The following is a 16,478-nucleotide window of genomic DNA, read 5'->3' on the forward strand; positions in this document are numbered from 1 at the left end:
TGTTAAAGGGAAGTCCGCACCCCCTCTACTTATAGACGATTTAAAGCAAGGAACGGAGAATTAAGGCGGAATGAATACTGTTTTGATGATTTAAAAGTTTTTCACAAATTTGATAGAAGAAGATTTTGTGCTGGAGAGAAAGGGAGGAACTTTGGAACTTTGTGTGTAATCCCCCCCAAAACCCGGGAGTGTCCTGTTTGGGTGCCGGAGGAAGAAGTGAAAGGAGTTTGACAGCTGTCAAAGAAGCTGTCAAACGGGTGGACAAAGTAAAGAATTTTGTTATTTAACAACTCTCTGAATTAAAGGTGATACATTTGAACTGAGGCGATTGGAAACAAAGTACTGATAATAACAAAGTAACAGATTATTGGAAAAGGACTACTAAATAACCGAAAGCCCCCTAGGGGGAATTAGTGACATTACAATGGCTGCAGAGGGAAAATTACTGGCGGAGATAGAAAAAATGTTCTTTCTCGTGGGAATCCTGCAAGAGCAGAGTATGGCTCTGAGTAAAGTATTTATGACCTTGAATTCTGAAACAAACAACTCTGCTGAATGCACAAAGGAGATGTATGACAAAAACTCTGCAGCTGAGCAGGAAGAGATGCCTTTGGAATTGACAGAGAAGAAAGAAGGAGTGCAGACACTACAAGTGGAAAATATCAACCAGGAATCGACATTGTTAGAGTATGAGCAAGAAGACCTTTGGATTACAAACCTGCGAAAGATGAGAAAGAAGAAGAGGGAAGTCCCTGGAGTACTTGGAATATTAAAACTAAAAAGAATAAAGCAACATGATTGGGACTTTCCTCTTGAGTATGGAAAAGTAGATGATCCTTCGCAGCAAACACTTTTTAACATTCTGGATGAAAGAAAATATGATGTGACTCTGACTGAACTCCTTCGGGGTCTTAGGACCAACAAAGAGGATTACCAATATAGTTGGCAGAGAGGGACTGACAGAGAATCAGACGCCTCGGACGTGAGGAATCCGGGCTAAGAACTATTTTTTGTTTGTTTTTTGGACATTTGTTTGGGAAGGGACAGAAACCGGGGTGGGGGGGGAGAGAGAATAGAACTATAAAATGTTATGATTTGTTTTATTTGGTCAATGTGACCTATAATTAATATAATAAAGGGAAAATTTGTGGAAGGGAAGTTAGATCGACCTTAAAAAAAAAAAGAAATTAATGATTATAAGAGAATTGGATAAGTTGAATATAGATAAACAAAAAGAATTAAATTTTTAAAAGCAATATGAACATGTTTAAGAGGTTAGGTAAGAACTTGCTGACTTAAATTATTGGAACTGGGATGTAAGAGGAGGGGGTGGGGGGAAGTCAATGAAAGTGGGTAAAGAAAATTAGGGTATGTAATTGTATTTGTGTGTTTTTGTCTTTGTGTGTGTGTTTGTTGTTATGAAATGTAAAAACCCAATAAAAATTATTTAAAAAAAATAAAAATGAAATGTACTGCTGTAAAACACAAAAGGCTGCCTTATACTAGATTATACTATTCATCCATCATACCCAGTATTATTCACTCGCATGGCCTAAACAGATGTGTACTTAAATTCCTAGCAGGCATCTATGTGTCTTGGTTTTCCTTATGTAATTCCAGGTGTGGCAGAGCCAAATAATTATGGTATAGGCAGCTGGAAGGGTTTCTTACTGCCCTGCTGAGATCAGAGTGGAGATCTCCCCTCCAGGCTAGGTTTTCCTTTAGCAGCTTTGGCAATTCTGCAACTCTTCCTTGGGTCCAGCCATTTCTAGCTATGACTGCACATAAGATAAGTTGTCCATATTGCCTACATGCACAATGTATCTGGGCAATGGAAATTATATGGAGGCAACTGTGTAGTTTTTCAAAATGTGGCTCGGTAGAGAGGAGTCACATTGTAGTGATTACATTGTAAATGTCATTTTGGTTTTTGGTGTGCTCAAAATGGAGTTTATGTTATAGAGCAATACTTAGAAGGAATATCCCAGGGGCCAAAAGGCTAATCACACACCCAAAACTAGATGTGGCCCAACTTAAATAAACAATAAACAACCACCCCAAAAGCCTTGAGAGGTTGTTAGTTTGAGCAAAGCAACAGAGGCGGATAGGGTGGATAGCTATCAACAGCTGCTGCTGCTGCTACTACAACTACTCCAAAGTTATTACCCAATGTTTCTTCCAAGTAACTTAAGGCAATTACTTTCAAGAAGCTCAAGGTCAGTCTGCCCCCAGCCTTCCCCAGGTTATACTCACAGCAATCCTGTAAGATATGTTAGGCTAAAAGGTAGGCAATGCTCAAGATCATTCTAAAAGTTCATGGCTGAGTGGGACTTTGAATCTGGGTCACTCCAGGCCCGCTCTGACATGCTAACCCTGGGGCAGCCAAGATGGCATCCTCAAGGACTACAACTCCCATCAGCCCCTGCCAAGATGGCCAATGATCAGGGATGGTGGGAGCTGTAGTCCAATAACGTCTGGAAGGTACTACTGTACATGAGTCTTCTCATATGGGAAAGCAGCTTGGAAGGGATCATTGTGAACAGAAAAACTCCTGGAGGGTAAAGGGCTAAGCAGCACTCTGCTCCTCTACTCTTCTGTCAAAACTTCCAGCCTCCTGTGGCTACTTTTGGTTGAAGGAGGGGGGGAAGTCACTAGACAAATACACTTGACTACATCTCATTTCATTTGAGTTTTAGAGATATAGCGCATGCCTCGTACCATACAAAAGCAGCGTGTACCATGAAGAAACATTTTGACTGCTTACCTTGAAGGAAATTTCATACTGCTCCCCTCCCCAGATTTCTAAACCTGGATCGTAGCCACCGAGATCCCAAAACCACTTTCTGTTAACAGCGAACAGACCTCCAGCCATAACAGGGGATCTGACGAAGGAATATAACAAACTGTCAATGGCAGGCATCATCATGGCATGCTTGAAAAGCTGAAATGACTGGCAAAATGTGCTTGATGGAGACAGATACTGTGAGTTATCAGCTTGGTATGTGACAAGGGTGCCCTTCAGATACTGCTGGACTCCAGTTTCCACCATCCTTGACCATTCTAGGTGGGGCTGATGGGAGCTGGAGTCCAAAAGGATTTGGAGGGCACCACACTGGCTGCCCTTGGTACATGGTGTGGTTCTCATGAGCATAAAACTGGGGAATGGGAATCTCAAGCATGAAAGAGAACACAATGTTTCTCCAAGCAAAAACACATGGAGTGACAATGTTAGTTGTACGCAGAGTAAACCCACTGAAATAAATGCACAAGTATCTATTCTGGGTATGATTTAGCTGCCTATTACCCATAGTATGCAAAGCCCATTCAGACAAAGCTCTTGCAGCAAAACATAGCTAGAGTGTTTAATGGTCTCACGTCATATTGTCCATGGAATATGAATGGGGTTTCACCTTTACAGTATTGATGTTTCCAAATATGAACACATTGAGTGGCATTTTAGTGAATGGTTTTACCGAGATTTTGACCTTGCATTCCCAACTCTAGCTAAAGTAAGCAAGTTGTATTTTTTGTTAAAACAATGCCCTTGAACCTTACCATAATAAACACAATTATTGTGCCTGTTTTGTACGCAGATGAGCTTGTAGCCTTCAGCACAACCCCTAGTTCTCATGCTCGATGGAAACTCAGCCTGTAGCTAACCCAAAGTATGTGTGACTGAAACAATCACATATTCTTTCCCAGTTTACAACTGATTGCTAATAATGCCCTCAATCCAGCTAAGGTTCTCACTTGAAACCAAGGGGGAAAGTGGTTTGCCAGCAATTCAAGGCTCATTGCTTCCAGTGGCATTTAGTTATACTGAACTTTAGCTGGATTGGGGTCAGTGTGTTGGTTACCCTTTTTCCGTGGTGTCATTCATTCCTTTCCATCTACTTTTCACAATGGCTATGAAACACAATAAATAATGGAATCCCCACAAAATTGCATCCTGAATTGATTACTCACTTCAATTAGTTTCAACTCAAGACATGCCCATGTTCAGAACACTATTTATTTTACTTTATTTGTTTTACAGATTTATAAACTGCTTCATAGACAGAGGCCATTGAAAAGTATAAGAATTATAAACTCTAAAAACAATAAAAACCATTTCTACAAGCTCTAAAACAATAAAACTATTCCTATGAAGTCCACAACAAACGTAGGGTGGAATTCAGAGTAGATTTTTCTTTCATTGAAAACATTTCTGCTTGCTTGGCAGAACAATCTCCCCTGTTCTCCCCTGCATGCTGTTCTGAGTGCTTTCTTGTTCCTTAAGAAGGGATTTTGAGGAGTCATGGAGGGCACGCAGTTGTAGGAGTGGGGCAGCTCTGTTGCATTAGAGTCCTAGCTCTGATTTCCACTAGTGGAGTGGATGAGTTGGATCCGTCCCAATAAAAGCATTTCTATAGATGTATAACAAGTGTTTCATAAATGGCTGGGCCACCTTTTTAAATAAACAGTAGGTGCCTAAACATCAATATGTCAGTTTTGGCTGGTACTTGATTTCAGAGGGCTGGAGCTGCAACGCTAAAAGCCCAGTTGTAATAAAAAGTAAGCTCATCTCTGCAGCATGCAGTACTCTCAGCAGTGTCCCACCTGAGGAACACAGTTGCTTTATGGGGCAAGGGGCTCTTTTAGGTAACCTGGTTCCCTGTTTAGGGCTTTAAATGCTAACAGCAAACCAAACCAAACAAAAAAAAAAAAAAAAAAAAAACCAAACAAAACAAAAAACTGCATCCAGTAGCCCATAGGCAGTCACTACAGCTCCTTCGGCAGAAGTATTATATAGTGTCCATAGTATACCGCTTGGTATACCGCATAGTAAACAACTTAGCTATTGCATCCTACACTAGCTTCAGCTTTTGGGTTAAGCCCTAAAGAAATCCTACATAGACCACATTTCAGTAATGTAGTATTGACATCACCAAAACCACAGTGGCCAGGCTATCTCAGTGGAGCCACGGCGGAAGTTGCCTTACTAATTGAAGCTGGAAAAATTCACTCAAATAGCAAAGATGGATTGAGCAGCATCCCTAGACTACATACCTGTTCTTTCAAAGGGCCTCTGTCTTGGCTGAAGTTTAAACTCTGCTTATTGGTCCTCATCCAGCCAACCACTGCCCCCAGACACTAGTCCAAAGCCTGCATGGCCACATGGTCACTTCTGTTTCAGATCTTATGGAGCTGTGTGTCATCATAATACTAATGACACTTTGTTCAAAATAAGGCCACTCTACATGGTTTCATAGGTTAAAAAGCATCATGGGCAAAATACTGCCCTGTGGCAAGTCATAACTCAAATGCCAGGTGGCCACTGGGCATCCCCTCAGTGCTACTCTCTGGAACTGCCTAGTATTTATCTGGAACATGTCATAAACCACAGAAAACTGAGCCTTACATAAAGTGTGTGCATGTACACATTTGTAGGTGTGACACATGGTGCAGTGGACTGAGCTATGAGTGGGGAGACCCGGGTTCAAATCCTTGATCAGTCATGAAACTCCCTGAGTGATCCTAACCCAAGCTCCAGCTCTGGTCTGACGTATGTTGCAGGGAGGTCATGGAGATAGAAAGGAAGAACGCCTTTGCCGCACTGACCTCCTTGGAGAAAAGGTTGAATAAAAAGCAAAACAAACAAATAGCGCACACACATATACTGTGTGGCCATCAAGTTTCACAGGTATGTGGAAATAGCTGCCTCTGGTCCTGTAGGGAAATTCCAATTAGTTAAGATTATGGGAAAGGTTTCCATAGTTCAGGTGGACTAGAAACGAGCCAAATGAACGTTTTGCCTCTGGAAGCGTACAGGAATTTGCAGCAGGAGGACAAAAAGAAAAGGGGCCGCGTCTTCGTTGTCTGTTGCCCTTGGGTGTCATGAAAGATCAGGCTGGAATGATAATACAACGCTGAAGTAGAACAGTCAGTTATATTTAATGTTTGAAAAAGAAAAAACATAAAAGCTACTAGTTAACGAGAGAGCCTGGGAGTGATTTTTCATCATCCCGACATCCCCTTAAGATTAAAGTTCCACTGCCAAATACAAGCAAGGCCAGCAATATTCTGGCCAGGCGATCAATCTTTAGTTGCAGGATGCCACCCCTGCTCCCTTACTGCATTACAGGCCTTTTTTTTTTTAAAAAAAGATGATCATAACTAAGTAAATCCGAACAATATTTTAAAGAAAATTAACTCAGAAGACAGGTAGAGGGGGATTAATACCCAATTATAACAATCCCTACCCCTCACTCCAGAGGACAAGCAACTCTTTCAAAGGACTATCTGCCCTGCCCAGGGGTTTTCTTTTACTTTGTTTAGGATTATAGATGGCTTATTACAATTTCATGAGCAATTCTTAAAGATGGAGAAAGTCTTTGATAGCCTTTGCTGAAAATGGATCCCTGAAGGTAGATCAATACCCAGATCTCTTATCCTCCTTCTCCCATAAGAACGCTCTTTGAAAGTAATTCAAGCACAGACAAAGTAAACACACATACACACACCTGTTAAATTTCTATAATTTCCACATTGGATCCATGTGTGCTTTACCTTCTGCCTCTGAAAATGTTCAAGTTTCTGATATGCATCTAATCAACACAAGCAAGAAGTTTTGAATAATGAGTCACACACAAAATGAGAAAGGCGTGATACCTGATAAAACCTCTTAAAGTTTATATTTATATACAGTTTATATGTGAATGTTGTAAGGGCAACTCACGTCCAGATTTCAAAGGAACACCGTGGAGATGTGGTACAATACCTTACACAGGAGGTTTCTTGTTCTAAGGAGTAGGGTTATTCTAAAACAAGTCATTTACAAGTCCCCATAGTGTTCTAAAAGCAAAAGAACATCTGATGATCCAGATCAAACCTCACATCTAAGCAGTCAGGAATGATGGGTGCTTGAGAGAATCACCTACCAAACTGACCTGTGCTCTTAGGAATTTGACAATGGCTGTCCAAGGAACCTACATTTCTTTATTGACAGTGATGGTTGGGGAGAGGTTCCCTAGGCCAGTGGTGGGGAATCCTTTTCAGTCCAAGATCCACATTCAGTCATGGAGAACATGGGCACATGCCAATCGTGGGTGGGATTCAGTGCAAAAGTGGGTGGAGCAGGAGAAGTGAGTCTTACTGTTGTACAGCATTTTTAATTTAAAAAAAATCAGACTCTAGTCAGGCATTTCTGACACCCACCCACATTTCTCAATCCATGCAACCAACAGACATGATCACAGTTTAAGAGCATATTTCAGGAAGGCATGGAGCGGGGCCATGGAGAGGCGTGGCCCAGTGAGGGGTGTGGTCTGGGGCCAGACAGAGAAGCCTAGAGGGCAGTATTTGGTCTTTGAGTTTGAAGCGTCCCACCCCTGCCAGCGGCAAAACTGCCAGTGACAGAGCAAGGCTGTGGGGAGGAGCCCCTCTTCCCTGATTTTTCATCACCAGGAGCTTCCCTGTAACTGGCAGTCAGAGGAATGACAGCCTTCTCTTCCAGTTATTTGTCTAATCCTCTTTTGAAGCTATCTACTTTGGTGGATGACTGGCTCCTGTGGGAGCGAGTTCCATAGCTTGACTATGTGCAGTGTTAGGAACTACTTTCTTTTATCTGTCCTGCATCTGGTGTTATGAGAGAGGAAGAAAGGAAGGAAACATTTTCTCTATTTTCTCCATGCCGTGGCAGACCCTATTTTCCAGGGACGTCCCTGATTTAGAGAAGCTGTCCTGGTTTCTGATTTGATCCCAGAGTGTCCCACTTTTCCTTAGGAGGTCCTTATTTTCATTGGACAAATGTTGGAGAGTATGGAGTTACCTGACCCCCAAGCTGCTTGAAGGCAATCCTGTATAGGGACGGGTTTTTTTAAAAATGTTTTAATGTTTTATTATGTTTTTATATATGTTGGAAGCTGCCCAGAGTGGCTGGGGCAACCCAGTAAGATTTATATTTATAAATAGTAAAATTATCATTATGGAATGGGACGTCCTATTTTCATCGGAGAAATGTTGGAGGGTATGCCGTGCATACTTTTCTGAACTATTAAGCCACCTCTTACTCGCCTTTTCTTGAAACTAAAAAGTCCCATATGCTGCAAACTTTCTTCATAGTCTTTTTTTGGTTGCCCTTTTCTGAATATCAGCTGCAGCGCTCAAGTTACCTGGCACTGCACATATTAGCAGCTTTCCTGCTTTGATCTTGTAACAAAGTTAACTGCAACTAGAAGGATGCAAAAGGGTTAATCCCAATCCCAAAGACTACTTCTTAGTCAAATAAAGTAAAGCGTGATCAACCCACTCTTTTTTATCAGAGGAATTCCGCAGTACAGCACACTCTCACACAGAGCCGGCCTGCCTTTTCTCCAGACACTCTCGAACCTGCACACGGTGACACTGATTCAAGCCGACAAGGGCCTCACACTCTGCTAAGTGGATGAGACACACAGTTAATGATCTGGCCTGTGATCTGCCACAGAGCAGAGAAACTGGGTGAATATTGTCCCTTTGATCAGTAATACAGTCAGGGACTGCAAAGGCACTCCTTTCCCACTTATTTGCCCCAGTCCACGCCGGTGGCACATGGGAATAAAAGATAAATGTTCATATTTCATTTACTCCGAAGTCTCTGGAGATTAATACGGCCGTCAGAAGCAATTATTTGGTGGCAAGGATGAAGACCAAAGCTCACGCCGCGCCATGTCTCAGCTACACAAAAGCATTGCCAGCCGGTTATCGCTGGGTAGCAAAGTCCCAGAAAATGCTGTAATTAGGTTGTGGGAAAGGCAGCCACCCGCTTGAAATGAGAAGGCAACTAGGTGGCCCAAAGTAATTTGGCTTCCTGACATGTGCTCTTACCTCCATCCTTCCTATTTTATTAGCGCTCTATAATATACCGTTACGCTCTTATGGAAGGTAATGGGGAGGCAGGCACTTAACTGTAATGAAATTAGATTCCTCCTCCTTTGCACCAGAGGCACAATGACATTTTCTTGTAAAAGCCGTGAAAGCAGTTTTTAAAAATGGAAGTGACAGAAAAAACACTGGCACCCACTTCCTGGCAGAGGATGAAGGAGCTGAAAGCTGATGAGGTTGAGCACTTTATTGTCTCGCGTTATCTCCCGCTCTTCATCCAAAGTCTCAACAAAGATGGGCAGGCAGTGCTCTAGACACCCAAGGAAATGAACCTTCCTCTTTTATCACCCCACAAAGAGAGACTGTTTCCACATTCCCACTAAATAAAATAAAATAAAAAGGGGGGGGGGCTTGGTTTAGTAATAAAAATGAAATGAAAGTCGTCTCTCTACATTTACACAGGCTCATTTGGCGGGATGTGGAATGAGATGGAAATGAGCCTTTCTAAGAGCATGCATTATGAGAGAGCAAGGAAGGGTGGCACAGGATCAACACTATGATGCCTGGCATGTGAATCCCTCCAAATAAGAAGATCTGGGGTTTGGTGATACTGCTGAAGCACTATTTCCATTTGAACTAGAGTTTCTGTGATTTGTACAGAACAGCCTGACCCAAAATTTGTTGCACAGCAGCAGTAGAGAAACCAGTCAGGTACTAGACTACCAGCACTGGCCGTTTCTTGGTTGGTCCTGGGAAGTGGCTCTGCTCCCAGATGACAAGGCAGAAGCACCTATCAGTATGGCTTTGCACCTACAAGGGGCATTGCACAAACAGATCCCTCCAAGGGAAGGGTAAGTAGGTATATGAAATGTAAGGCACAGCAATACCTAGTAGGGACAGGTCTAACTGTCTATTCCAGTTTCTGTTTATTTCAAGTTCATCCCATTCCCACATCAGTTTGCAAACTTCAAAAAGAAATCCTCATGAAAATTCATGCATATTTGTGTCTGCATTTCTTCCATTAGCTATTCACTTTTACAAGCAATTTTACTTTCCACATTACTTGCACTACTCTACGGATTTTTCTGCACACTTTCTTCTGATATCTAGCTATCTATATCTATACAAGGTTTTTTAAAATTTACTGTAGAACTGCATTGCAAAATTCAGGCAAGTGTGAATTTTGCAGAATAGCTTTGTGGATTTTTTCTTTGTGGATTGATTCAGGAGATATGAATTGGGCAGATTTGCATTGTGAATGGAACAACGCCCACCCAATCCCATTCTCTCCCTGGCTTAATTGCATCTGGTAAACCTCAGATCAAGTTGTGGTCCTTTACTAATGCTGGCATCACAAAATGAAGACACAGCAGTGACATCAACAGCTTGATACCTGATGTATCTCAGTATCCTTGAATTCTAGGTAAAGGGAAATGCAACGTTTTCCAAAATGTGTTTATGTGTGAGGTGTGGACAAACATACCCTTCTTAAGTGAACAATTTTTCTGTTTCCTAGCAACAAGAGCTGATGTCTGAAACCATTCTCTGGTGTAAATATTTGTGGTGGATTCAAGACAACTGAATCTTTAAAATTACGAATAAAGTTGAGAGGAAAGCCCAGATCAGATGTCCTATCTAGGGTGAATGGAGAAACATGATGGTACTGAGATTCATGTCCAGCTGAAAGTCTGCATAGACCTTACGCATGTACAACTGCATGTGGAAAAGACATTCTCCCTATGGCCAGGAACTGTTTTTCTAGAGTTCACAGTGAGATGTATTCATGTAAGTATCATTAGGCAGACATTCAACTGAATGCACACAGGCTGGGGTGGTGCCTACATTCACTCATCATGCCTACCAGTGGACTGTGGCCAAGAAATGTTTAGGCATTTAAGGGCAAGTTTGAAGGGTGTCAATGTGACACTAGTTCTTCTCAAGTTTATGATCATTTCCTCTAGTCCACATTTCATTTTCTGATAAGAATATAAGATGGTGCCATGCCAAAGGAAGTATCTTAAGGCTGCATATATGATTCCCACATTTATGTTTTCTCAGCAATAATGGAATCAGATCAGGCTTTGAAGACAACAACTCACATGGAATAACCCAGTTTGGCTCTTCAGTATGTACTTATTGGACTTATGCATAAACTTGTTCATGGTCGAATATTGTTGATTTTACTGAGTGTTCAAAGGATTATCTCACATTGGTCGTGATATGCAGGAATAGATATTCTAAAATTATTTATATGCTGTCTTTCAACCCTTAAAAAAGCCACTCAGGCATCTCACATAAAAGCAATAGAAATACATTAAAACCCTGGAGCGTTAAAATCGAGGTGTGGAAAATATGGAAACAACGAGGAGAAGCAGGACTAAGATGTGGAGATTTGCTTCAGAGATCCGGACTGTGGGGATCTCCAAAAAATTAATAAATATAATTCTGATTATAATTTGGTATTTTTTATTTTAGTTTTTTATTTTAATTGAAGTATTATGATTGGATATATTAATTGGATGTTTCTTATTGGAAAATCAATACAAATGATTTTTTTAAAAAAAGAAATACATTAAAACCCAACGTACCTTTTAGATGTTGAACTTCAGCTCCCATCATCCCTGGTTGGGCTTATTGGAGCTGAAATCCAACAACATCTGGAAGTTTCAGGTTTGAGGAAGATCATTCCGCATCCCAAGCTAAAAGCTAGGTGAATTTGTCAAAAGTCTTTAACTTTTTTTGAAAAAGCTTTTAAGAAAGGCACCAGACAAAAGGCTTTAAGATCATGGTGCAGAGGCCAGCATTTTAAGAAACAAAAAGCACACTTCTTCAACCTGGTGGCCTTCAGATATTTTGAACCCCAACCCCCACCAAACCCGGTCAGTGCAGCTTGGTACCAAGTGGGGGAAGGCTGAAATAACACAAGATACTGCTCTGTTGGTTTCTCTCATCTCAAGTTATATTAGGCTGTAAACACAATCATCTCTATTAATGTTTTCTAAAAATTGCATGGATACATTGCAAGAATGGAGTAAAATATTTTTTTAAAAAAATTCTGAATGGGATTAAGGAGTTCCAGTGCAAAACACTGTCCACTAGGACTCAAGCTTTGACAAAAAGCAATGCAGTTGAAACTAAGTTGTCTTTGGGGGTCAATTAAAGTGGACTCTCAACAAGCTCTTTCCATCTTTTATGACTACAGCGGTCCTGGAAGGGCAAGACCTTCGTTAGTTGGAAGACGCAGTGCCTCAGCAAAGAGTAATAGACGGAAAGAGATTGACTGCATTTCGCTCGAGAAAAATGAGTCTTGCAGAAGTCAGCATTCTGTCTCTGACTGTTCTGTTCCCAGGAAAGAGACAACAACTACAAGCATATCTGACATAGCGTGCTCCATTTCAGTGATTTTTCTACCCTCGTACATCACCCTGTCAGCCCCAATACCCTTTGGATACTCTTCCCTCCTTATCATTCTGGGAGTGGCACATAAACTTGCATTTCCCAAGGTGACAACTCTGCACAGTCAAGAGCTCTCTGCGTAGAAATCTAAAATGAACGAGTCTCCCCTTCTCCCTGTGCCTCTGCTGAGAAATTCATCTTGAGGCTTGATTTCAACATCCTGCTGCACTGGCAAGATTAGCAAGCAGAACCGTGGGGATTCAGTAGTCTCCCCTGCTTTAGGTTCCATTTTAGAGCTCAGATGAGAATACCCAGGGATCAAATTCTGGTAAACGTGATGAACACGGAAAGCATAAGTAAAAGGAAACAGTGAAAGCTCATTCAGTGCCATCTTCTGTAATCTGAGTCTACACTTCAGGTGGCATCTGAAAGCTACTAGATGGCCTGTTGTGAAACAAGAGAAAAATGATAAGCAGCGGCAAGCAACAGCAACAGACCCACTGTTTTTCTATTGAGTCAAGAGAATTAATAATGTAGATACCCTGTAGCCATGGAGCACCAGCTAGGAAGATTCCATACGTGACCCAGTAGCAAGACCTTCCAAAGCAAACAAGTTCAGAAAAGTAACATTCATTGTATCCGGGAAGGTCTGTGACACTGGGCCATGGGCGGCAGCAAAGTGTGGTCAGCATCTGGGACAGAAGTAGGTAGGAAGTATGAAACAGAACGTAAGAGCAGCCCTGCTGCATCAGGCCAGTGACCCATCTAGACCAGCACCCTCATTTCACAGCGGTCAGCCAAATGCCTATGAGAAGTCGGCAAGAAGGACAGGAACATACCAGCACACTTCCTGCTTGTGATTCCCAGCCTGTGATTCAGGCTACCTCTGACAGGGGTGGAAGAATATAGCCATCATAGCTAGTAGCCATTGATAGCTTTATTCTCCATGGGTTTGTCTGAGCAAAGGGTCAAGCCACAAGATCAGAATGAATGACCAAAAATGATCAAAAGTTCACGCCAGAAGTTCAGAGGTACAGCTGTAGGTCTGAGTTATTATGAAGCTGAGCCACAAGATCAGATGCCAGCCCAGCCCAATCTAATCCAATCCAATCCACAATCACACATGTATTTTTTATATAACTAAGCCAGGAGCCAGGAGCAGAGAGAAAGGGCTGGCATGCCTTCAGATGAGAACTGATGGTGACTTAGCAATGTTCCTATTCATATTTGTGACTCTTATACTGTTTCCTGCAAGAGCTGGCCAATGAAAGCCAACTCTGCAGATGGAGCTTGCTTATGAAACACAGAAGACCCAGATCTCTAGAGTGCTATGCTTCCTTTCCTTCCCCTGGGTTTCCACCAGAGCTCTGAAGTGCTGAAACTCAGAGGCTGAGACTCCACTCCACTGGCTGAAATCCAGAGACCCCTTCCCCAAGAGCCTGACAGTGTATTTGTGTGAGGAGGGGGAGAAGGGTGTGATTGCCATTCCCCACCCCCCAAATTATCTGATTAAAAATCCCCCCTCTCTATACTTGTATTCTCTTACATACATAAGCACGCCTTCTGTAATGGTAATGGAAGTCAATATAGATGAGCTGAATGCCAAAGTCAAATCAGCTAAAATATCAGTTTGAGGGCCGCTGATTTGAGAATGGGAAAAGTGGTAGAAAGTGAGACAAGGAATGGATGAAGTTAATACTATGGTCAAAACAAAACAAATTCCTTCCAGTAGCACCTTACTGGAAGGAATTTGTTTTGTTTTGACTATGGCAGACCAACACGGCTACCTATCTGTAATTAATACTATGGGTTAAGGGAGACAAATGCCTGTGAGATGAGCTCTATGGCGAGGGTTCTAGGCAGAACTAGTTAAACATTTCTAGGCAAGCTATAAAATAGTGAAGAAGAAGAAGAAGAATTTGGATTTGATATCCCGCTTTATCACTACCCTAAGGAGTCTCAAAGCGGCTAACATTCTCCTTTCCCTTCCTCCCCCACAACAAACACTCTGTGAGGTGAGTGGGGCTGAGAGACTTCAGAGAAGTGTGATTAGCCCAAGGTCACCCAGCAGCTGCATGTGGAGGAGCAGGGAATTGAACTCATTTCACCAGATTACGAGTCCACCACTCTTAACAACTACACCACACTGAGAAGAGGCGAGGCCCTTTCATAGAATGAAATAGGCATCCGGTCACATGAAGGTGCGCCCCCACCACTTTCAAGCGGTGAGGCTAATGTATCATTCATGACAACAGGCAATGCCATAGTGGATACTTTAAAGCCAGCCACATAGCTCTCCCACATTTGCATGCAGTGGCTCACCGTATGAACTAGGCAGCTAATGCATGCCTACCACAAGCCACCCACAAGTGTTTACACTGTGGAAATGTGCCAGTTTGATTGTCACAAGCCACTGCATAAGAAAATCTAATTGCATGGAACAGTTTCTATGTGGTTGCATTTAAAGTGGCTAGAGATGCTTGAAGAATTTGATTTCTGTGAACACTGATGGGGAATGATCTGATCCGCATCTTGGGGATTAGTGTGTAGATCAGAAGGGAAATTATCCACTGGATTCAGCACTTTTACATAACGTTCTTAGCTCAAAATCAAGTACTAAGGTAAGTTAAAATCTGAACTTTAGGATAAAGTACCTTTAGGAATGGATAAATTGAGAAGAAATATGTATTTTGTGATCAAATATGTAAAATACAGATTTTTAAAAAGTGAATTAATATGAAAAAGACACTTATTCACGAACACATACTTATTAATGCATGCATGTGAAATTGATGACTCAAACCCCCAGGTTCTTATCTAAGAGGAATTTAACCCAGGTTTTTATGGAAGAATGGATCTTATCAATCTGGGTAGTTGAAAATGAAAACATAGGCAGTTACAGCATATTATATAATGCACTAACGATCTGTCAGACATTCCATTTGTTTCCCAAGGTGTAAAAAAAATGTCAATTTCTCTCCAGGAGCTTTCCATTTCTACTTGGATAATTCATCTTTGGAGTTTTTTCAAGTGCAGACAACAGTGTCTGTGCGATACACAATGGACATTGTTTCTGAAGATGAATAGGGCCTCATGTTTTTCTAAATTAAAAAGTCATTATCACCCTGCTTATCGCAGCACTATTTAGATAAATATATATAAGAAATCATACATTGGAAGAGGCCTATTGCTAGACTAGCAAGGCAATTGAAATGGTACCACCCACACATGCTAAAATTATCCATATGCTTACTGGGCACTTCAGATTGGTATTTCGATTATTAATCTTAAAAATAACACTTTGTGAAATAAAAGCTTTTGCGGAGAGCCCAGCTCGGTAGGGTGGCTACAATTCAGAAGGTCTAATTGCTATGCTGGGGTGCCTCCCCCTTGGATACATCCTCCTTTAATAAACTGTTTTAGTGATTTCTGAAAGCTCCATTCACACAAATCTATTCTAAATTATGTTCCTCGACTGTGCTAAATAGCTTAACAAATCACTGAAGGCTGTTCTTTATTAAGAAGAAAAAAAAAGGTTGCTTTCTTAGTGAAATGTGTGGCAGTCTGGGGTGAATTAATGACATTAGAAATATCTACCCTTCAGGGAACATTTTTCAAACACCACCTACACAATGTCAGGGTTGATCATCACTTCAGCACACCAATTCTTATTTTGCCTCCATGTCTTAATGTGGTCCAACTGTACAGTGTCAACCATAATTGCCCATAGACAATAGTGGTGTGGGGCACCAGGGCACCAGGATTTTGGAGGGCATCACAGGCTGAGTGTCCGGGAAGGAGAGTCAGGGCACGCTCCCTTCCCCGCTCTGGGGCAGCCCTCTCCTCTCCTCTCAGCCGCCCATTGGAGCACACTGTGTCTGGCTCAGGGAAGCCCCTTTGGATCCCCTCCCGCAGGGGCTTCCTGGGTGCCTGGCGGGTGCAATAGGGGGTTTTTGGGTGTAGAGCCATTCCCAGATGCCTGATTGCTTGCTCCTTTGTCCCCTCAAGACTCCACCCCCTGACTCTCACAGCATTCTTGGAAGGTTTGCCAGCATCCTGAGTGAGTAGCTGGAGGTTCCTGTCCCTTTGAGCCACTGGGAGCCAGCTAGGCGAGAGAGAGAGAGAGAGAGAGAGAGAGAGAGAGAGAGAGAGAGAGATGGATGGGTGCTCCTAGCTGGCTCCCAGCTTGGGGGTGGGGTGGAGAGAGGGATGGGAGCTCCTAGGAGACCAGGAGTGAC

At 42.1% G+C, this 16,478-nt stretch overlaps 1 protein-coding gene and 1 long non-coding RNA gene across 6 annotated transcripts in view; one reads left to right on the forward strand and one right to left on the reverse strand.

Annotated features, from left to right (window-relative positions):
* The window catches only part of LOC309349486, a 112,954-nt gene extending 99,016 nt beyond the window's left edge, over positions 1 to 13,938 (forward strand). The window contains exons 7-8 of one of the 2 annotated variants that reach the window (XR_014159954.1): positions 10,361 to 10,629; positions 10,903 to 13,938. This is a non-coding gene — a long non-coding RNA (uncharacterized lncRNA). Of the gene's footprint in view, positions 1 to 10,360 lie in introns of both variants that reach the window. The other variant, XR_014159953.1, reaches the window with a different exon arrangement.
* Positions 1 to 16,478, reverse strand: part of GALNTL6 (polypeptide N-acetylgalactosaminyltransferase like 6) — a 455,987-nt gene that overhangs the window by 52,164 nt on the left and 387,345 nt on the right. For all 4 annotated transcript variants that reach the window (XM_081875341.1, XM_081875343.1, XM_081875342.1 and 1 more), the window contains exon 8: positions 2,765 to 2,882. In XM_081875341.1, coding sequence (XP_081731467.1) covers positions 2,765 to 2,882 — 118 coding nt within the window. The remainder of the gene's footprint in view (positions 1 to 2,764; positions 2,883 to 16,478) is intronic.

The sequence above is a fragment of the Podarcis erhardii genome, assembly GCF_964252035.2.
Source record: "Podarcis erhardii genome assembly, chromosome: 9".
NCBI lineage: Eukaryota > Metazoa > Chordata > Lepidosauria > Squamata > Lacertidae > Podarcis > Podarcis erhardii.